At 43.1% G+C, this 23447-nt stretch overlaps 1 protein-coding gene across 7 annotated transcripts in view; it reads right to left on the bottom strand.

The window, feature by feature from the left end:
• The window catches only part of pald1a (phosphatase domain containing paladin 1a), a 93723-nt gene that overhangs the window by 66916 nt on the left and 3360 nt on the right, over window positions 1-23447 (bottom strand). Inside the window, exons 1-8 of one of the 7 annotated variants that reach the window (XM_050059659.1) lie at window positions 21268-21360; window positions 20200-20245; window positions 8828-9025; window positions 8539-8641; window positions 5545-5724; window positions 4923-5087; window positions 2718-2878; window positions 2059-2134 (exon numbers count right to left, since the gene is read on the bottom strand). In XM_050059659.1, coding sequence (XP_049915616.1) covers window positions 2059-2134; window positions 2718-2878; window positions 4923-5087; window positions 5545-5724; window positions 8539-8641; window positions 8828-9012 — 870 coding nt within the window. In that variant the 5' untranslated portion in view covers window positions 9013-9025; window positions 20200-20245; window positions 21268-21360. Of the gene's footprint in view, window positions 1-2058; window positions 2135-2717; window positions 2879-4922; window positions 5088-5544; window positions 5725-8538; window positions 8642-8827; window positions 9026-12080; window positions 12106-12585; window positions 12783-16200; window positions 16311-20199; window positions 20411-21267; window positions 21361-23447 lie in introns of those variants that run through there. The other 6 variants (XM_050059655.1, XM_050059658.1, XM_050059660.1 and 3 more) reach the window with 6 other exon arrangements.

Here is a 23447-nt window from a genome sequence, read left to right as displayed (position 1 = left end):
CTGTATCTAGGCTAACAGCTAACATGCTAACTATTATTTTTATGTCACTAGTCACTTGAAACAAATTTAGGACGATAGGAGACAGGTTGAAATAAACCAAAATTTCCCTTTAAGGTGGTTGAAACTGGCCTGAATTTAGTAGGAAAATTAAAGTTTTAGGACAACCTGGTTACATGTAACCTGCACACAACCAGTGAAAAATGTTGAGCCAAATTTAGCAGTTATAATCTTAAGGTCTGAATGTCTCTCCACCTGCAATTCACCAAATCAACAATTCACACTAAGATCTAAACAATCAGCAGTGTTTAAAGGTGAACACCTAAAATTAGTGTCACCAACTCAGTATCTCCTGGGCGACATGGATGAAAATTCACATCTCAGTATTCACAGGCTGACTGTCGATACACTATATATATATATATCTCGGTATTCACTATGAAAAGAGCTACATGTTTTCAGTTGCAAGTCAAAGCCACATTTGAGACGTCACGAGCACTTTTATATAAAGAGTGTGATCAAAATAAAATGCAAAGACAGGGATTTTATTCCCGCTTGAAAATATACAGCTGCACAACATGTAAATGAAAAAATATAAAATAAATAGCAGGGCTGTACGTTAATATTTTTGCACACAGGGCACAAAACTATAACATGAGTATAAAAGTATCAACTAGGTCTAAATCCATTGTAGTTTGGAACAATTATTTGTGGGATTTATTTAGGCTATTAATCTTATTTATGCGCAGAGCATCAACAGAGAGGCCGAGGGAGGGAAGGAACCAGAGACACTTTGTCCACATTATATACGTCTTGTACGTAAAACGTCTGTGTTGTCACTGCTTTTTTCAAACAGATCTGTCGCCTGCATCCAGGCGCTGTCTCCATGTCACACATTAGACTACAACTACCAAGAAGAACGGCGATGTGCTATGATCCACCTCACACACAAACTAGCAGCAGCGCGCTGGACGGCACATGTGCTGCGGTGATTTCATTCATCCCACAGACTGATTTAGCGTGGCACATGCAACATATACACCGATGTCACACTGTAGACTAATTAACAGACTGATTAAACAGAGGAGAAGCTATGGAAAAGGTCCTGTCCCCCCTCCAAGGTGCGGTGGTTAGTCCTGGCGGGGGGGGAACAGGAGGTTGGCATCAGCAGCTGGTGGAGGAGCTCAGACAGGTAGGTGGGGAGTCAGGTTGTGGAGAGCTTTGTAAGTGATGATGAGGAGTTTGAAGTGGATAAGATGGGGGATGGGGAGCAAGTGAAGGCTATGAAGGACGGGGGCGATGTGGTCACGGGTGCGGGAGTGTGTGAGAAGACGAGCCGCTGAGTTCTGGATATACAGTCGTGAGTGTTTTGGCTGACAAACCGTAGAGGAGAGTGTTGCAGTAGTCCAGTCTGGAAGTGATAAATGCACTAATGAATTAACACTGAGCCACGGAAATTGGAAGTGAGGGAACATCCTAAAAGTTATAACTGCACTGGCAAATATGAAGGACTGCCATGCCTGAAATCTTTCAAAAACAAAAAGTCTACAAAGAAAAGAGAGAACCACAAAAAGAAAGACTGACACAGAGTAGGGCAGGACTCAGTGAAGCTTCGATCCAAACCCTGGTAGAAAAAAAAAAAAAAGGAGCCACTTTCCAACCACAGGGAACTGGAGCGGCTGCTGCGAGTCAGTCCAAAAATGGGCAAAACAAAACGAAAAGAACATCCTGTGTGAGTGAGGGGCAGGACGGAAACCAGACAGAGCGGATGACCAAAGAGCAGACGTGAAGAGTGCAAACTGCAGGTTTTCCGCCATTTTTTAACATAACCATCACACTTAGTGATTGATCGCACAGGCAGGACGGATTCAGAGGGCTGCATGTGGATTAAAAAAAGCAACTGTGACCTTTTCGCTACCTCAGTGAGAAAGTCCAGATGCTCTCCAATATTCCAGCCATTAATAACTTTAATGGCACATCAAAACAACATCCCATCAAGAGAAACACAACCAAAAAAGGTCTATCTAATTGGTGTATCATGACTGATTTACACCACCTTACCCTGAGTATGTTAACAAATGCGTCAAAGTCTTCCTCCAATGGCGCTCCCTCCATCGGCAGTGGTAATCTGTAGTACCTGCAACACAACAGATTGTTACCAAGAGATGAACCTGCGCCTGTGTTGTGTCAATATTGCCCTTATGTAGGTCATAACATTCTGCACATGCACGTCTGACCTGAAGTAGGACTCACAGCTGAGCTCCCTCACGTCGTGTTTACCAATCTCACGGGTCTCAGATAGAGACAATCCACAAGGGATGATGGGAGAATCATGGGACCATTAATGTTCCCTTAAAAATCCACCACCTGCATTTTTTAACAATCTATAATAAAACACCCTGCTGCTTTCTTTGGACTACACAACTACAGGAGAGTCACAGACGCTCTCCTCTGGGAATAATATTTTCTCTTGCCCTGGAAATGTTGCGCAGCTCATGCCATCAAAATAAAAGCAGCTGATCTGATTGCAAACAGGATGCTGCAATCTTTACGTTTTTATCCCCCCTCCTCCTTTTCTTTTGGAAAAGCAGGGCAACCAGGCTTTGCACAAACAAGCGCCACTATTTATAACCTGCCCTGCATATTCCACGGCAGGCTGATCTAAACTGATGCGTGCGGGCTGAGGAGCTAAGAGCTAATAAACCAACAATGTGAACAACCTGTAGGTCGGCATGGTGAACATGGGCCTCTTATAGACCTCCTCAGTCACATGGATGTCCTCCTCACACGTGATGGAGATCTTCTGCGGCTCGTCTTTAAAGTACTCGATGTCGTTGTAGACGTAGAAGACGTTTTCGTTGAGCTTGGCAAAGTCGTGGAGCTGCAGAGGAAAAAAGAGAGGGTGTTTTAAAGGGTAGCTTCGGTATTTTTCAACCTGGACCCTGTATTCCCATGTTTTTGCGTTAAAGTGACTTGTGAGAAGGACCATTTTGGAAATTGGTCCATTACTGAGAGAGCTTGCTGCAGCCAGCAGCAGCAAAACAGGGTACAATGTAATGTACGGAAAGGACCCTACTAAGAAATTAAACTTCTTTTTCATACCTTTTTTCTTGCTGCAGTTTGTTTTGTGTCCCAAATCTCACTAAAGAAGACATCTTGTTCTGAACTCCAAAGAGACTTCACTTGGGCCAAATCCCATTTCTTATTTTTACCCCTAACCCTCATTTACAGGTGCCACCTTTGCCCCTCAGAACAGTGTGTAGAAATCTGCCTCTATGAAATGAGACAGTTTTTCAAGATACTCATACATCATCAGCAGTTATCACTGCTGCCATTTACGTAAAAAGATGTGATGACTGTTGCCAGGTATTGCAATTATGCCATCTTCTACTGTGGTGATTTCTCTTGCACAGATTGTAGGCATCCTTTTGCAGTTATCAGGATGCTCACAATTTGTTCACAACTTAAGTTTCACGCTATCAATCGATCAAACAAGTCCTCATAGAAAAAACAACACTGCAAGACCACTAGCGGTGCTCTGTGGGCCGACAACCGGGCCACACTGCCTGTGTGAGCAGTGTGTTAACGGCTATTTCGCTGAATTTCTGCAGCTTAGCTCGCACGCATGTGGTGTTCACACATAGACAGCGTTGCTGCTGCAGTGTTGGCTGGTGCTGTAACGACTGTATTTCAACAATTTATGGAGCAATGCAAGCCACTGCATTGTCAACAACTCGGTCTTGCAAATATTTCACAACACAAGTGTTAACAAATTAAGGGATTTTGAGAGCGTTTATTTTGAAACGGAGACAAGAAGTGTTAAGTTAAGAGGGAATCTTTATATTTTTTCATGTCCAACAGATATAGACATTGAAACTGAATTAAAAGGTCGTATGATGTCAAGTAGGCATTTTCTAGATTTTCCGCAGCTGAACAGCAGCTGGGCTGCACCTGAGCAGCACTGCTCACACTCGCAGTGCGAGGTTCAGCAATGCACACACGCTGCTCACACAGACAATGAGGCCTGGGCACAACGTTAGCAACCCATGCTTCTGCCCTACCAGTCTGAACTGATATTACAGGAGTGATAAAAAGTAAAGCATCTTTACTTTTGGAAAGTTAAATTTCAGGCATTGTATGATATCAAAGGAGGAAATATGACTTGGAAATATGTCAAAATGTGGGACGGCAATAACAATGTGACGTCAGCTAACTAGCTAGTTAGCTACTGAGACAACAGCGTACTAGCGATTTCTTTTGTTATGCTTGCTATAAGGAAAAGGACCACAGTATGTTGAAATGACATTAAACTATGATAATTTTTTTAATCTTTAGCAACAAAGAAAATACATCTATGGGTTACTTTTGTTGCCTGTGCAGCCATCTTGCTGTAGCCAACTTCTCGAAACACTCGGTTTGAAGTGTGCCTCTGAGAAACCTCTGTCTGGACGGCCATGTAGCCCAGACAATTAGCCCTGTCCTTCTGTCCCAACAAGAATTGGGACACCCTACCCCTAGATGTGAACGTGCAACGCAGAGGGGTAAAGGATAAGTGGTAGGGGCAAGGGGTGTGTCATGATTGGGCCTTGGACCCAAAACAGACTGGACCACTACATTTTTATTTCTCTGTAGGGTCTTTCTGTAATGTTTCATACACTTATAATAAAACTCTGAGCCTGTCAGTGGCAGAAACAAGCACATTTGATGCACGCCAATTGACGAGTGGTTACACTGTAGCCTGATATGCTGCAGTGCTCTCTCTCAATATGAGACCAATTTGAAAAATTGTTATTCCCACAAGTCACTTAGACAAAAAAAAAAAAATAGGGTCCAGGCGGAAAAAACAACGGAGTTTCCCTTTAAAACTGTCATAAATTATATTGTGCCAAAAAACTTGTGCAGATGCTGAGTAAGTGTGAGTTCACCTCCTTCCTGATAGTGAGCTCCAGGCTCTCCACCAGCTCCTCCTTTTCCAAGCCATGAAGGTTCTCATGTAGGTTTTCCTTCCTCCTGGGGGTGTATGGCACAAAGTTGTCGTCCTTGTGCAGGAAAACCACTGGCTCCTCTCTTACACAGAAGAATATAACCTCCTGTTTGCAAAGGCAAAGCAAGATAGGGATCAAATAATAGCTTTTTTAAAGTAAGTGGTTGCTGCCTTCCACCAACTCCACCACTTCCAAAAGCAACTGGAAACAATCTGTTGTCGCATGACATGCAGCACATGAGTAAGGACTTTAGAGAAGCCTGACGTATAATTTTGTCAATTTCATTTCAATTACGGTCAGTTTTCTAGCTGCTGTAAGCACAGAGATCCATTTTCCACTGGCACACGTGACCGCAACTTTCTGTTTGCTCAGTTCTACAATTCAGCCACAGCCTCCACTGAGCACTTGACTCCTCAAATATTTACTGACAACACAGCTAGAAAAGAGGCCAGGCAGAGCTACACAGGCACCAACACAGGAAAATGAAGGGCATAAAAACTGAACCATTCATGTGAGCTTGTGTGTGTTCTGCCTGTTCTTTATAAAAGATAATAGCAGTGACCTCGTGTCCTTGCGCCTGGAGCCTCTGGAGAACATGTTTGAAGCCGTTCAGGCTTGGCTGACCCATCCCATACAGCGGGTAGGATCCCTTGACTTGGCGGAAGTTGGGCGCTCCATAGCTGCCCGTGGTGTTGAGGACGTCTGCCTTGCTGTACACATCCTGGACCATGAAGTACTCCCCCTGGAAAGCAATGCAAATTACATTTCAGAGTGTGACCCAAACACAACACTTCATCAGCTTCCACTCAAGCACACACGTTAGCATTTGTAAACTCTGCAGAGCAAGTATGTCAACACTTAAGTGGCTGGATAAATCTGAGAACTGTGTTTATGCGTGACAACGACTTGAATCCTGACTGGCATCTTAAAGCTTTTTAGCTGTTTCTTCGTCACCCACACTGAAACACCAAAGCAATGGTAAAAAATCTCTTCTGCTTCCTTTTTCTGTCACAGTCTGGTTACTCTGTTGTCTCAACAGGTTTTATCACGGCTCTGTTGCCTCCATCTCTCCAAGATTAGTACATTTAAATCTCCAAAAATATTGACATTTTATCCAGTTTCCACTGTCAGTGTCAAATATAAAATAACAACAAGTAACATAATTTTTTACATTTAACAAGCAATCTAATCAACATTTTCTTCTTTTAAGTGGTTTTGACTACATTAACATGATCACAGACAACTATGGATGGGTTTTTATAGCTGATACCATTCCATGCTGGTACCATGCGGCTGTGTCTAGACAGTAATCCCAGATTTGCGAAAAATTCCTGTGAGAGTTCATGTTCCATGTTTCAAATGATCATTTTGACCCAACCCATTGTCTTTCACAAACCCTAACCAAGTGCCTTTTGTACTTAAACTTAACCAGGCCTTAACCACATCATAGTCACACCAAAAACAGAGAGACGAGAACGCGTTTCGCAAATCTTTCCGTTTCCACTGTGAAAAGTTGTGGATGGTACCAATGGAATCGTTCCATACCGTCCCCATTTTTGGTCCCCCCTCTGTTGGGGTACCTAGCACACAGATCTGGTACTAAAAGGTGGAGCTGTGAACACTGCAGTCTGTTGACTAGTCAGTAGAGGACGTTCACTCTGCTCAGGGCTGAGTTGTGGCTGGTTTTAAGGCTCATGTAACCACTGTTCATACTGTGGAGAGTTTTATTAGTAAACTGTAACTATAAAATGAAAGGATGTTTTGCTGCCTCTTACAGCAGCTGTAGTCTGAGAAAACAATAACTTAATTCACTGGGCCGACTGCCGGCAACTTCTAAGGTGGAACGTTAACTTGTAATGTATGAGTTGACGATGTGAATCAATCAGCACACCTTAAATTTCATAGAGTCAAGAGTCATAGAGTATGGTGAATGTGCTAGGAAAGGTAGTATCAGCACTGCTTCTACCTGGAGCTCGCATGTACGGAGCCTGGGTTTGGTTGAAGGTGGCGGTGTTGTTTGGGCTGAGAAAGCCATGTGTAAGTAAGGTAAAGGAGGTTATTGGGTTGGTGTGGGTGTAAGTAAGGTAAAGGAGGTTATTGGGTTGGTGTGGGGAGCAGTGAGACCTGGCATTAGGGGACTGTCTCTGGGACGCCAGAGATCACTGTCTAGCCTCCTGGAGGTGTCGTGGGACCAACTAGACGAAACACTGGTGAAAGGAGGTTCCCACCCGATGACCCCAAAGACATGTTAGTTATCACTGCTCACTGGTCTGTATAGTTAAGCCTTGCTATAATAGCTTATCATAGGGCTTAGGAGGTTATTCACTGAGTGCTGATCCTTTTCTAGAGCACAAACTTCTTGTGTTATTTTGAACTCGCTGTGACAACTTTGACCATCACTTTCAGTAATGAGTGGCTCTTCAAGCGTTTATATATATTAATTTTGACCAATCTATGTGAATAACATATATTCTTATCCTAGCTCCCTAAAAAAAAAAAAAAACATTGTGGAGTGTCGTTCCTGTGGGCCCCAGCAACACTAAACCCCTGAGCTTGCCTGAGAAGGACTAAATGCACAAATCTGCTATTTCTAAATATCCCATGGAGAGAGACTCTCACTGCAGCATATTTTATCTTGTTCTGAAAATGTCGGCGTGCAGCCTCTTTCTGTGGACGAAGTGCAGACTGATAAAGGAGGAAATACAGTGAGTGACAACAACCCTGCCTTCATTTAAGAGTACTGTTGGCAGTGAGAACGCTAAGCAGACCTAGGGTCTAGGTACCATGTCTGAGGGGTTACATTTGGTTCCAAACGTACCATACCGAAAGTGTTTGGCATCATGGCAGGGGAATAATAAGCCCCTTGCTTATACATAACTGTACCACCCATCATTTTAAGTTGTGACTACTTGGGAGTTGTTCTTTGCCCCAGATCACGCCGACGTTACACCACATTCAGATTCTGAAACCTGTAGCAGTGCAACAGAGGTTTCACTTTCAGGTACCAGTAACTGTATCGTGCACGCAGGAAAAAATCTGCAGATTTTTTTTAGCTGAAATTTACTGAACGATAAATATCATTTCCACTGTTCCACTGTTCTATTCCAATGAGTCAGGGCAGGGTTACTGGATGTCACAGAGCAGTCACTACCAACGGAATATATTTCTAACAAAACCAACTACTTCAAAAGATTTGGTAAGGGCTTTGAAGTACTTCTATTAGCAGGAATCACTTGCCTTTCAGACAAATCAGAGAGAAAATATGTGTTTCATGTGGACAGGATCATACTGTGGTGAAACTACTGGCCTATATATACACATGTAAACAGAGGCTGCGGGTTAACACGGACAAAACACTGCATGCCTGAACAGACACAGCGGAGGTGACAGAGCAGATCAAAGCCCCGATAGCAGGGTGACAACATTCCTGTTTCAATGGCTCCCCCACATCATAAAACGGCGCATGACAATGTTCCTATGCCACGCTGCAATTTGGACACATGACTGTGAAAAGAGCAGACGTAAAGAGCGTCAGCATGGCGAGGTTTGTCCTTACCTGCACCAGGTAGTGCTCGGGCATGGCGTCTGATATCCGACCCACTTTGTAGTTGGTCTTGAGGATGTCATCGTGAATCTGAAATTCCTGTCTGCAGTTATACCTGTAAAACACAGCAGCAGGTCGATTCAATTATCAGATGCTATTTGCTAGGCCTGGATTGACAAATGAGATGATAACGGGGGCAAACACTTCACTGGGGGGGCTGGGAGGGCTGGGGGGTGTCACCCCAGTGATCAAAGAGGATTAACACCCAATTGAGAGAACGCGGATTCGGGGAGGGACTTACGTGATGACGACAGGTGCGACTTTGTTGGTGATAATGGACTTGGCCTTGTTGTTGTGGATGTTGACTGTCTGAAAGGGGCTCATGCTGAGAGACTGCCTGCTGTCGGCCATCCCGTTGCCATGGACACTCTCAAGTGGCGACGCTACGGAAACAGGCTGTGGCGCGGCACTGGCAGTTGTACCCATGCTCCACAAGCAGCTGTGAATGACATCGCAGCGGACTCAGAAACAGGAAGCAAACACACTCACACACACACATAAGAGGCCATAAATAGTGACAACACAGACAATGTATTTGGGGAGTGACAACACAGACGGGCATATTTAAAGTGTGAAAAACTGATTTGAAACTGTCTCGCACTTCCACAATGAGGTGACTAAAATGTACTTGCGATGTTATAACAACTTATGAACACATTTTTATTTTTTATTTCTCACATCTTTTGTTAGCAATGGCAATATCCACCTGTCAGTCACTCCACAACTTTCTAGGTAATATGTTAAATCGCTTTCATATCTGTAGGTAACACTATATATGAAACTGCAGCCAACAGACAGTTAGCTTAGCATAAAAACTGAGAACATTGTTTTAACACTTCAGTTTTTGTACCAATTAAACAAAAGACATATAAAATGTTAATTAGTAAACTTCTGAGGTGAGGTCACCTTTGGACAGTGCTAGGCAAGTTGTTTCCAGTCTCTGTGCTAAGCTAAGCTAAGCTAACTGACCGAGGGCTGTAGCTTCATATTTAGCATACAGATATGAATCTTTTCCTCTAAGTCTCAACAAGGAAGTAAATGAGCCTATTTCCCCAAATATCAGGCTATTATTCTAAATGTGGACTTTATATTGCAGGGTTTTTTGGGTCGTTCTGCATTTACTAGTGCAGTGCCCCTTCAAACCGTGCCTGTGCAAAATGGTCTGATTGTTTGGCCTCTTGTATTTGAGAACTACTCATCCAAACAACTTCACACTCAACACTGCACTTCCTTTGGGTCTTAGCAATAAAGCTGTGCAGGAATGAGTCCTATAACCTGGAAATGAGTTAGCAATTTTGCACTCACGTTTCCTTTGTCTCAAAGTTAATGGGTTCTTTGAATGGGTCTTTGGTTAGATGCCTAAAATAAGGTCTGTGGTCAACACAAGCTTAAGAGACTTTCACGCTTTGTTTAAGAACATAAAATACATCAGTAAATACCCCACTTGTGAAGCTTTAAGGTGTCTTAAAAAGGCTAACAAGTGGCTAAATGGTAGCGACGATGAAGTCATGCGACTGTAATGCAGTTGGTTTATAGCCGAACGTTAACCTTTTACTATTGGCGATTGCATTTAGGCTTCAAAAATGATAAAAGTGGTGTTAATTTGTGAAGATTATCTTACCAAACAAAATGTAAGTATCATAAACCTCTGTTGCCACAGAGCTTATATTCTGCAATCCCAAAGGCTTTTTGACGAGGGAACCAGGGCGACACTAATTTCTAGGTCGGCCTACAATAAATCATCATCCTAGAAGCACTCTGTACACCTGCCATGACGAAGCTGCGCCCATACCCTAGCAGTGCTAGAGTACAGGCATAATCAACTATAACCAAGGGACCAGGCTATTTCCAGGAGCAAAAGCATTCATTACGAAAAATACTTGCTGATGCTTGATATGTTTGAGTTTGCTACAACGTAACATCTCCGCTCCCTCTGGTCTCCATTTTCTTCATCTGTTCTTGAACCTATTGTAGTTAGCGATGGAGATTAAGCTGTACCCTAGTCTCTTACACAGACGCCGATGATGTCAGCACGCTGGCTAACTCTGTCGTCTGTGGACATTCCCTTTGGAAAGTTGTAACAGAACTAGCACTGGCTCCCAGCGGCAGTGATGTGATTGGATCCAAATCCGTGTACTTCCTCAGCCAACGGCTGATTAGCTTTGCTGACACCCGCCTACACCAGAATTGCTGTTCCCCGAATTGTTGTCCGTAGTACAACAGAAAAGGAAGTGTTCAGTGCATCGCAAGAAGAGATTCACATGGATATGATTTCATTTGATTCAGATATATTGCAGAGCTGCAACGCCCATGTAACACACGTGCCGCACTTACGGCAACGCCGTCACGTGGTCTGGATATCCCCACCCATTTTATTACAAAACAAAAGACCAATGTCCACAGACTCCCATTCCGAAGTAAGGGAGGCTGGTCACGCGAGACTAGCTGTACCCAGCATGCCATCCAGCGGTGTAACAGTAAAAAGAGGTCCTCTAACTATACATTACAAAGCGTGTTCATAACCCATTGCTAAAAAATGTGTCCTGTGTGTCTGAAGAGCTCAACACTGTACGTCCTTAGCAATACGCACACCAACTGTGAAGTCGATCAGATGAACGTCTGTCGAGAAAATTGAAGGACAGACACACAGACAGAGACTCCTTCCATGATGCACACTCAAGTGCACATGTATTTCATCCAGCAGCTGAATGTTAAAACTTTAAAAATGAGTTATTATTCACTTGAGATACTGTCAAACTGCTCCTGCTTTTATTTCTGATTTATGACATGAATAAAACCCAGAGCAGACTGAACCTGTTTGATGCCTCTGTGTCTGACAAAGAACCAGTTCAGGCCATGTGATACATCATGTCATAATGTTCATCATGAAACATAAAAAATCTTGACAGGAGAGGTTTTTTTAGTCTTCTGATAGAGATAGAACACACAGAGATTTAACCAGTGGCTCATTAAATCCCCATTTCAGGTTTAGTCAGCACTCAAAGTACAATCATCATTCATTTCATATCTCTACGAGTCAATCGCGGTGGCATGGGATTTGGAGTCGAGTGTGACAGTATTTGTATTTTAATCACACGGCTTGATACTGAGCGCGCAGACACCCACACAAGCCAGCCACAGGTTTCAAGCAAACCTCCTCCCCCCCCTGAATAAACAGCGAGCTTTGCAGGGAGCTCTGCAGATAAACAAACGAGCCTTCCGACAAGCTAGCAGTCAAGAGTAACACTGCTCCTCAACATCACTTATAAACGCGTCGCTGGTCAGGAACCTGCAGCACCAGAGCACACAAACAAAGGAATACACAGAGAAAATACACATAAACCCCTTCAGGAATACACACAGAAAACACAGCATGCCACCCAAACACAAACTCACACATACACACAGAGCTGCAAAGTAGAAATCAAAAGCACAGAATCATTCCAACATCAAAATCTACTTGCTGTGACACAGCTACGGCAGGGTCAAAGCACCTCTGTGTGATCTCCAGCTTTGAACAGAGCGGACTCTCATTGTGCACAGAGGCTCAGTGGGAAGAGAAGTGCCGGGTGAGTCACCGCTACTCTCCTCTTTGTTGCGTCTGGAGCTGAGTGGGCAGGTCAACCTTGTACTCACAGACCTTTTTGATACGGCAGAGAGATTCTCTCCTCACAAGCACAACGTGGGAGACAGCAACATTATCGATTTGCTTGTTACTTTTGGAGTCTTAAGCGTTTTACAGCTTGACTTGTACGATTTTAAGACGCACGCTGCAGAGTGTAAAGCCAGAGGAGTAAAAAAGAGGCCGAATCTCTGCCCAAGTTCCTTAAAAGGAAGCAGAGTTTTCAAGAATGCTGTGCTCCAGCTGCCCAAATCTATTTGAGTCCTCACCACATACCAAAAGCATCTCTGTTGCCATCATTTTGTGATGACCACAAGAAAAACAACAAAAAAAACCAACTCCACGCTGCAACAATATTCTAAAATTCGACATCTTACGTGTGAGATGTGAGGCGATCTGCACTTCCAGATCCTTTTCTTTGCTGCTTGTGTTCCGCCATGGTGTGTGTGAAAAAAGGAACATCCAAAATAGAAATGTTTCTCCTTTGAATCCCTGTCGCCAACCCCCAGACGGTGGGAAACACCCCTCCTGGGAGCTCAAAGTGCCAGGTCGCTTGGCATTGGGCAGAAACTTCAGGAGCTTTCAGGCAGCGTCCTCCTCGTCCTCGTCCTACCTCCTGTGTGATGTTAGGAAGCAGATTCACGCAAGAGGCTCAAGTCTCTACGGAGGGGACCAAAGGAAGTAGTGGTACATCTGGCAGCCAGATGGCCAAAGTTCAGCTCCCTTTCACAGGGACAGGCTGCGCACAAAGACGACACAGTTGACTCTTGTACTGTAAGCAGTACAAGGGAACATGCTGGAATGATTCCATCAACATGAAATCTATTATTTGTGAAGCAAAAAAGCCAAACATTGAGAGGATGTACTGTTTCTGTGTTTAATAAAAGTCTTACTCTAATATCTGGGGTTTTGAGGACGTCAGCCTGAGCTCATTGATGGTCATCGTCCACTAGTCATGTATGTCTTTATTTATTTGGCCCAATTACACAGATCATAAATATGCCTCAGGGAGCTTTAAAATCTGTACAGCAAACATAACCCTCTGTCCTTTTCGACCGTTGCTTCAGACAAGGAAAAATCCCCCAAAAACCCTTGGAATCTAACAAATTACACAAAAGATTATCATCATTCTGTTTTTCTATGTTTTGTAATTGTAAATTTCTTTAAAAATGTTGATATATTTTCATTTAACTTCCAGAAAATCAGCAGAAGAAAATGTGAATTCACACATGTTCACTACTTAAATGCCAATATTAGGAGCCTGGTGGCGTTAACCTTCCAATAAGGTCCCATCTCTCGTCTGTTGCTTGATGCCGCTTCCTTTTTTTACCATTAAAATTGCACTTCTGATGAGTTTTTCCTCATCCAAACCAAGAGTCTAATTATAGAGGGTGTTGTTTGCTGTACAGATTGTAAAGCCCTTTGAAGCGAGTTTGTGATGTGTAATTTTGGAGCTATTTAAAGTCCCCCCTGGAGACACGTTTAAAAGTACGTAAAAATACTCTCCTATGATAAATATTTTGTTTAACATGCTTTTCCCACATAAAAAGTCAAAAAAATAAACTGAACAGGGGCTGGAAACACATCTACTCTTTCTCCCACATTGAGAAATTTTGGATCTGGACTCCGCCCCACCCACCACTGCTGCTGCTTATGCTAAGTTGACCAGTGAAAGAGTAGTTCACATTAAGATGTCCAGCGTTAGACGAAACATCGCAGAGATTGAGCCACACATGTTTGAGCCTCAGTCAGACCAAGTCTCAGATGAGGAGTCAGTTGTGCACCAAAATCAGCATCAAGACATATCAGAATAGTAAGTGTGGTTAGCATCTTTTTATGTTGTTTTGATAGCTTGTATGCTAACTGGCAGTGACTGACAAAGCGCTAGTGGTTGTGACGCATAGAATCAAACTTGATACAATGGTAGACAGTGGAAAGAAGCTCCAGGGTCCAGTTTACGTACAAAAACTGCACCCTCTACCATGATTGCTGTCCAAACTTTCACTATGAAAAACTTTGTGGTCTGACGAAGAGCATACCGCTCGAAACGTACGTCACGTTGCAATAAATAATTCTTTTCTGCAAAGAGTCCTGCAGTGTTGCGAGTCATTCATCCTTTTTTCATCTACGACTATCGACTCAGCACCTGCCCTTCCACAATGACATGTGCGTGTCTTTTGTTTGATTTTTTGATCAAACGCTCACTATGCTAATGCTAACTCTACTCTGTCTGCTCTGCGCTGGAGGTTTCATGTTTCTTTGCCAACGTTGTGTCGAAGACTGTTTCCCTGTCGATATGAGTTCCTTGTATTAAGGCCCAGACACACCAAACTAACATCAAAAAACTGGTGGCAACAAAGCACGATGTCACCTCACATCCCCTGTGTCTCAGCCAAAAAGTAACACTTGAACGCACCACAAAGACTACAGCCAATAGCCAACCAGCACATAGGTTTTCTGTCTGCATGAGAGAGATAACGCTCCATACCAGCAGGCAGCAGTAGTCAGTATTCATCATTTAAAAAGGGAAATTGGAGGATCGACAGGACGGGCTCAAGACGCTAATTAGCCAGCTAGCACATTACCAACACAAGAGGAAGATATACTGGGGGGACTCATTTTTTTCCACTCTGTTGTCATATACACACATGCCCGAAATACACACACACGCACAAACAAGACCTATAAAGCATTAAATGGAGGGATGTCAGAGCGAGGGGGCTGCCAACGGATGGGCTCCCTGAGCAGTTGGGAGTTCAGTGTCTTGCTCCAAGGGCACTTTGGCAATGCCCAGGAGGCAAACTAGGACCTCTCCAGCTACCAGTGCACACCATATTTGGTCTGGACAGGGACTTGAACCAGTGACCCTCCAGTTCCCAACCAAAGTCTCTATGGACTGAGCTACTACCACCCCATCCCCTGATGTCCCCTGATAAAAACAGAATAAATGATATGTACCGTGCGTTGGCGAACAATAACACAAACAGTAAGGAAATGTTTTTACTAAAGAGCTCAATGGTTAAAAAAATCTCTTAACATATATATTAAGTTTGTTTCAATCTCTTGACTTAAGTCGTTTGTTTGCTGAACTGCCAATCAGAGTGATTTCTAGAGGTGGGAATCACCTGAGGCTCTATGATACGATACAATATTATCTCGATACTTAAGCCACAATACAATATTATCGCCATTTTAAACGTTAAAACTGAGATTTATTACCTGTTTTCAACTGCAAATTATGTCACTAAGGGAAAACTTTGTCAACATCTGCATTATCTAATAAGATAAAGTTTTCAACAGAGTCACAGCAGATGCTCACCAACGGTCCAACATTGACAGACAGCCGACCATCGCCTTGGTGAGTCAGGGCCCTTATAGAAAGTGATTAGCCTCTGTGTAAGTGACAGACCTAATTTTGGTTGCCAGAGGTACCTGTGAATCTCAGATTTTAGCAAAATGCACAAACATCACCCCCTTCACTGACTTGAATTAGCAGTAATAAAGATAAAACAGCTGCAGCCGTAGTGTCATATTTAGGTATAACATGCAACATGATACCTATAAGATGTCTTGTGTCTCCTTGATTTCCCTTTTGGACCGAACACAGAGTTACAGTCTGTGCATTCCTCACAGTAAAGAGTATTTACACAGCGAACCCTTTTCAATCTCTGTCACTTTAAGGACACTTAATCAGTAGGTTTCCTTCACCCACCACCACAGTCATGCATGATAATATGCATGTTCCTATGTGGCTCAGTCGAAAGCTATAAAACACTCTGACAAGAGCTTCACCCATTTTTCTCATCCACACTAGCACTTCCTACATTTTAACTCATGTGGTGTTTTTATTTGTAAAAGTGTTAAATGAGGCTAACTGACACTTCCTGCTGCAGTTTAACAGGCCTCCAAACGAAATGTGACATTTTTAATGCTGTAGCACACACAGTAACGCGCTCGCTCAAACTGGTACATTAAACCCTCCTCTGTCTTACCTTACCGCCTGTCACGTCAGCTGCCAGATCATAGTGCACGCACACTTTGATAGGGAAGTTCCTGCTAACACACCACAGCTCAGCTCGTCAGCCACTGATTTCAGCATGGGCAGCCTGGTCTAGCGGGCGGGCAGCCGGGGCGGAGGCCTGAGTAGAAATAGCCCTCAGTCATAAACATCCTCCTGGAGATCCAATCAAGGCAACTCATCAGAGAGGCTGTTTATCCCACATGTCAACTGGAGTCGTGTCACACTGCTTGTGAGGCCAATAAAACGACAACACAAACTTGCGTTCACTCATAAAATGTGGAAGAACAACACAGAAAAAGATGATCTTGAGTTCACCTTTGTGTGTGTCCCTATGACACTGCCAGCCAGGCTGTGAACAGCTGGTCAAAGTTAGTCAAAAGCACTAATATTTTAATTCACTGACTGCACAGAAAGAATAAGGACCATGGAAACTGGAGCCTCCTGCCAGCCTACCAGCATTGCTCCATTCAGGGCTGCCCCATTTAAATTCAGCCGGTGTCCCAACTTTGCTGTAGCAACGTCTTCAGACAAAAGGGCCTGAGTGCAGACAGGAAAGAGCGTGCAGCTGCAGGATGCATCTGTTGGTGGCCCCGAGGAAGGATGCAGCAGAGCGCTCTTCATTCACAAGAGATGCAGGGGTTCATGAGAGATGGGTATCACTTTGTAACGCTCAGGAGATCTTTAAACACAACTGCCCATATCAAGATGGACAGGAGAGCCGCAAGGGTGTCAGAAAGAGCCACAAAATAAAGCTGAATTCAGTGCAACTTACTTGGCAACATCGCTCATCTTATTCAAGGGGCCTGGGCATTTTGTGGTCTCCATGGAGGCCACTCGCTCAGTCTGCCAACGTTAAAGCCTGAAAGACTGCTGGCTGCACATAAATACAACAGAACTGCATGAATACAACGTATGCAGGAATGTGCAAAACACTGTCCTTCACTGGACCAGAAGCAAATCTAATAGATTCCAATTTAAGGAATACATTTGTTTATCAATTACTCACCCCTTGCAAAACTTTCTTTTTCTTGCATGCCTCCACAGTGAACGAAGAATCCAAACATTTATCACATTTATCAACAGCAAAACTATATTAAAAAGAAAACAGTTTCTGAACTCTCACACAACTCGTGCAGCATAATCCAAGTCTCGTTTAGCCAGTCGTATGTTCAGTGCTTCCCAAACACATGCCTTTCTTGCTAAAACATTACAACTTAAACCACGTCAGTAAAGCCTCATGCACAGCCAAGCAGTGTGCCTAGGCATGTGCATGCATTTGAACATTGTGTTTGGGAGGTACAACTGTATAAATGAGACTTGGATTATACTGCACGAGTTGTGTGACAGTTTATAACTGTTTTTTGATATAGTTTAGCTGTTGTTAAATGCGGTCCTCGTTTAGTTTAACTCATAAAGTATGTTTGCCTTTTTTGGATTCTTCCATTACTTGATCATCATTGCACAAGAACCAAATCTTAATAAATTAAAATTAAGAGAATACTTCACCTGTAAAAAGACCATTTGTATATCGATAACTCACCTCTTGCAAAACTTTATTTTTCTCGCATGTCTCCGCAGTGAACGAAGAATCCAAAAAAGGCAAACATTCTTCATGAATGAAAATGAACAGGGACCATGTTTAACAGCAAAACTACATAAAAAAAATCAGTTTACAAACGCTTACACAACTCGTGCTATATAATCCAAGTTTCGTTTATCCAGTCATATGCTCAGTACTTCCCCGAGCACATGCATTTCTTGCTAAACATTATCATTTGAACCACATCACATGAAGTCTCATGCACAGTCAAGTAGCATGCCTTCGCACGTGCATGCGTTTGAACGTTTTAGTGAAAGTGCATGCATGTACTGAGTGTACGACTGGATAAATGAGACTTGGATTATACTGCACGAGTTGTGTGACAGTTTGTAAACTGATTTTTTGATATACTTTAGCTGTTGTTAAATGTGCTCCCTTTTCACTTTAATTCATGAAGAATGTTTTTTGGATTCTTCGCTCACCTTGGCGGCATGTGAGAAAAATAAAGATTATACTGCACGAGTTGTGTGAGAGTTTGTAAATTGATACTTTCATAAAGCTTAGCTGTTGTTAAATGTGGCCCCTGTTCACTTCAGTTCATGATGAATGTTCGCTTTTTTTGGATTCTTCATTCACCGTGGCAGCATGCGAGAAAAATAAAGATTATACTGCACGAGTTGTGTGAGAGTTTGTAAACTGATACTTTGTGGTCCTTGTTGAGTTAGATTCATGAAGTATGTTTGCCTTTTTTGGATTCTGCCTTTACCCTGTAGGCTTGTGAGAAAAAAGTTTTCTTCACAAATTCAAGGTAACACACAGTGAATGACTGATACACAAATGGTCATTTTGTGGGTGAAATATTCCTTCAACTGAAAGTCATTCGATGAGGTTCTTGAGCAATGCTGAACAGTGTTGTATTCATATAATTCTGTTGTTTTGTGCAGCTAGCCGTCTTGCCGGTGAAGTGATCCTTTTAAGGTTTGATGCGCTCCAATCCTCGTCTTGTAACAATGACACAATGTACCACAGTCTCTCACTCATCACAGGATACTAGACCACCAGACCATTCAATACAACCCAGTCACACACACACACACACGCCCCTGACCAAGGAAGTGTGAGCACACCTTGACAGGAAATGCTTAGTTGTACTCTCGGAAACTTCCTCCCTGCAGCTGTACACATATTTCACCAATGAGGTTAAGGGTTACATACAGGCGTGATTCCACAGGACATCGCTAGTTCCTGAGCTAAATATCAGTGCTGCTGCGGAAATGAGCTCAGTGCTTCCTCTGCAGAAAATCTTTTTTGTTTTCCCTTCAACTGTTCCAAACACCTCATTGTGAATTTGTGTCAACTTACAGCTCTGCTGCTTGTTTGTTTTTCGTCCAAACTAAATCTCGCACAGCAGCGCGTTCAGAAAGAGCCTGCGGCAGAGAGGAAGCCATGTGCATTGTTAAAGGATGCAATTTCCAAATCTGATCAAACTAACCCCAAATAGCTTTCACGCTGCAGGACAGAGAGTCCAGATTCGCAGACTGAGTGCACACAGAAACTGTAAGCCACTTTTTCCCACTTAAAGCAGCAAATCTACTGGGACTCCTCAAGTGACACAAAAACAAACTATGCTACTGCAGTGAATATGACATAAATCACACGAACAACCTTTAGCCTTCCACATTCTTGCCTTCATCACAGCTCGACGCTGAGCTGCTAAAAAGGGTGTGCAAATCTATTTTTAAAACCCTGCCTGTAATTTATTTCATTTCAAGATGGCAATTTTTATCCCCCTATGATTTCCAGGGCTGCAGTAATGTGGCTTTCATTTTTTCGTAACCTCGGCGTCTGACCACAATTTTCTGTCAGCACCACCAGGCCAACTGACAGCATTTTTATTAGTCACTGCCTCAGAGAGCCTCTCCACAGAGAGATTTTTTTTTTACACCAGTTTGTTAGTGTGTTTCGTTTCGCTCACCGCTCAGACTGAAGCGGTAAACTTGCGTGTGTGTGCGCAAATACATCCTGATTTAGCAGCTGCGTTTTCTAAGTCGGCGTGGGAAGCCAGAATCCTGTCAAACAGGCGCACTGGTCCTCTGGTAAAGGAATGAGAGCTGATAAACACTTCAGAGGAGAGACTAGGCATCACATGCCATGAAGAATGTAATCCATGTAGCTGTGTGAACATCAAACATGAGTGCTGTTACAAAAGAATGTGTTCAACCAAAGAATGGCAAAAGGGAAAGTAGCTTTTATAACATATGAGAGATTAAGATCAATTTTTGTTTGATACGGTCGCAAAGTTTAAATTTCATGAGATAAAAATCACCCCGGCATCTGAAGTGATATTTAGGCAACAACGTACGCTTCCTGATGACAGCGACCACAAGCCTGCAGCAGGTATCACAACACGGAGAAGTATCACAACTCTACCTGACATTCAGCTGATCAGTCCACCATCCAAGAGGTGCCCGAGTCTCTGAGGAACACAGTGAAAAAAACAGAGGATAGTGGGTTAAAAATAACCAAAATGACAGCTCTCCGGCAGGCAGCAGCACCACTCTCAGTCAGACATCCTCGCTGGCATCCCTCTCTCTCTCTCTCTCTCTCTGAGGCAATCTGTCTCTTCCCGCTGATCACACTACGACAGGCGGCGGTCGCACATCATTAAGGCGTCCTTATAAAGTGAGTCAGTGAACGTGTCCTTCAGTGAGGACAGATCCCAGACAAGCAGTCTGCAGGAGTAGGCAGAGGAGGCGGGGGTGGTGGTGGTGGTGGTGGTGGGTGCTGGAGGGGGGGGACACGGCTCTGTCTGAGGAGGGTTAGATGAGTGACAGCATGCTCCCTTGTTGGGTTTTCGCTACTTTTTCGTATGCATCCCCCATGCATGAGGTGCGAGGCTGCTCGTGCATGCTGGGAGATGTGTGTGCAACTGTGTGGATGTGTAAAGAGGATGTGGAGGCGGACCCAGAGAGGCTTACTCATCATCCAGTTTGCTATCCAATTGCTACCGGAGCCTCCTGGCAGCACAGTGCCTCCCACACATGGCAGACCTCTTAACAACCGTCTCAAACGCACAAATTAATCCTTCACTTATTAAACTTATTACAGTCAGCTGCAGCAGTTAACCCTCGCTGACACGATGCGGTGTAGACCTGCCGGGAGGCTGACAATCAGCAACAACTGCACACAGATGACATCACGTAAGCCTAATTCACTACGATGCTCTAATTACTCCATTCATTAGTGGTTAACACATGCCAGGTTGGAGGCAAACAGGCTTACAGCTGGGCAAACACTTAGATTTAAGCTTGGGGTTCAGCTGCAACTGGTTGTGTGCTCTACCTCTTGAAGTTGTAACCCTGAGATCAGACCATCTCGTCATGCACTGAGGGTTTCTGCAAGATATATACCTGCACAAAAATCCCCAATTCTGCCACACCTGACAACAACTCCAACTCCAAATAAGCAAACAAAAGAGCCAACAACATCAAGATTTACCTCTGGACCGGCTGCCTGGAGAATATCCTCTCGCACAACTATGTGTAATCAACCATCTGTCGCAAGATAATGACTAAAAATTAAGCGCATTTGCAAACGTGGTGAGCGGTTTGTCAGATTTGGATGTCAGATCTTTTGCTGCCTGCCACACCTGTTCCTTCCTTCCTGCAGCAGCACAAGCCAAGACTCTGATGTTCTTGCAACACAACAAATGTGAAACAAAACCCTCCCATGGCCCGCAAACCTCAGGGCACGAATGAATCAATCCAGTGAGGGAGCAATCATAAACATGACTTCTAAATCATCAAGACACAAGAACAAGTCTAGTGGATTTCGCTTAAAGAAACTGAATTTAAGCTCCACAAAAAGATCCAAACTGACACATTCAGTCACCGACAGATTCATTTCCTTCCGATTTAGGACAATTTGTAGTAAGAGGATGTTCTGTGACAGATTGAGTAACACTTCCTCTCTGCTAAATGTCCCGAATGGAAAAAAAGCATACGGCTAATATCACCTGTCTTGTCTAAATCCTTTCTCAGGTCTGGGGTCTGTCTCACCCCCAAAAAGCCAATTTACAAAAAGCCTTTAACAGCAACAGGAAAGGAGAGTATTTCACCTCAGCAAAAGTTCTGCTGCTAGACACAAAACGAGCATGATAGTTAAATTACCTTTTATTGTTTGCAACATCAGCCTACTACATGTTCTTGCAGTAGAACTCCACTTTTCCTCTGCTAAAACTACAGTCAAGTTTTACCACCAGCACTAACACTCCTGGGAAGATAAAATGAGGATGAGATCACCCAGTGAGACAAATTTTGGGGAATATTAAATATCCACTTTGAGTCCAACAATCAAATATGACACCTTGTGGTAAAAACCATCCACTGCACTCAGGCATGTACAGATTTCTAGTCACTGGGACAAGGCTGCAACTAACGATTATTTTCATTGTCGAATATTTTCTCAATTAATCGATCAGTTGTTTGGTGTATAAAATGTCAAATAGTAGTGAAAAATGTCAATCAAAGCCCAAAATGATGTCTTCAAATGTCTTGTTTTGTCCACAACCCAGACGATTTTCAGTTAACTGTCATAGAGGTGTAAAGAAACCAGAAAATATTCACATTTAAGAAGCTGGAGTCAGAGAATTTAGACCTTTTTTCTCTAAAAATTACTAAAAAAAACAAACAATTAATCGATTATCAGATTAGTTGGCGATTATTTTTATAGCTGATACCAAATTGAAAAATCATTGCAGCTCTAACTGGGACACAGATGTTCCTTACCTTCTGACAACTACTTCAGTCCCAAACAGGTGTTTATACAGTACCTTTAAATACTTTAAAAAAGGTACAGTTGGTAACTTTCATGGAAAAAAAATTCTCATATTTGATGAAACTGTCACTACATTCTGGAAAAAAGGACTTGAGACAAAAGATCTGTGAAAAAAAATTCATGTCCCTCCTCCTCTTACTGCTGCTTCACTAAGGACAAAGGCTGAACCCAAATGTCCGGACTTCAACACACTTGCACACTTGGGACACGCGGGCTTTGCCGGTGCATTCCCAACAAGTCCAGTAGTGCTGAGGGCTGTCCAACGCCTCAATTCATCTAGTCCACAAGGGGCCTCAAGTGAACTTTCTGCAGACTTCCACAGAGTCTGCTTGGGGTGCAGACTTCAGCAGACTTCACTGATTTAATAACCCAGAATTCATTGGAACGTGACACTGTGGGTTTTTCAACTGCCGAAAAAAATCCTATGAATGCGTTAAATAGTTATTGATAGTTAGGTCTATTAAAATGCTACTTGAATCGTGTGGGCCAGAAATTATATTCGACCACATCATGTTTAAAAGATATGTGTAAGTCTAGGCTGTAGAGGGAATGGGCATTTTATTATTGCCTCCTATCAGGCTTCGCAGTCAAATAGGCTAAAAAAAAAAACTGTCCAAAAAACAGCAAAAGAAGGTTTCTAATGTCAATAATGCCCAATATATCGAGTCCTGTCCTCATTTACAAACATTTGTTGTATAAAGATGTATTAATACATTATACATGGGATTTATATCTTGTTATCTGCAGGGACAGATGAGTAGGCACTGTTCATCAACTTTTATGACATATATATCAGTTGACTGTTTCCACAGCAACGAGTAAAACAATCTTGAGGGCTGTCT

The sequence above is a fragment of the Epinephelus moara genome, chromosome 13 (assembly GCF_006386435.1).
Source record: "Epinephelus moara isolate mb chromosome 13, YSFRI_EMoa_1.0, whole genome shotgun sequence".
NCBI lineage: Eukaryota > Metazoa > Chordata > Actinopteri > Perciformes > Serranidae > Epinephelus > Epinephelus moara.
Note: the sequence above shows the minus strand (reverse complement) of the source record. Positions and strands in the feature narration are given on the sequence as shown.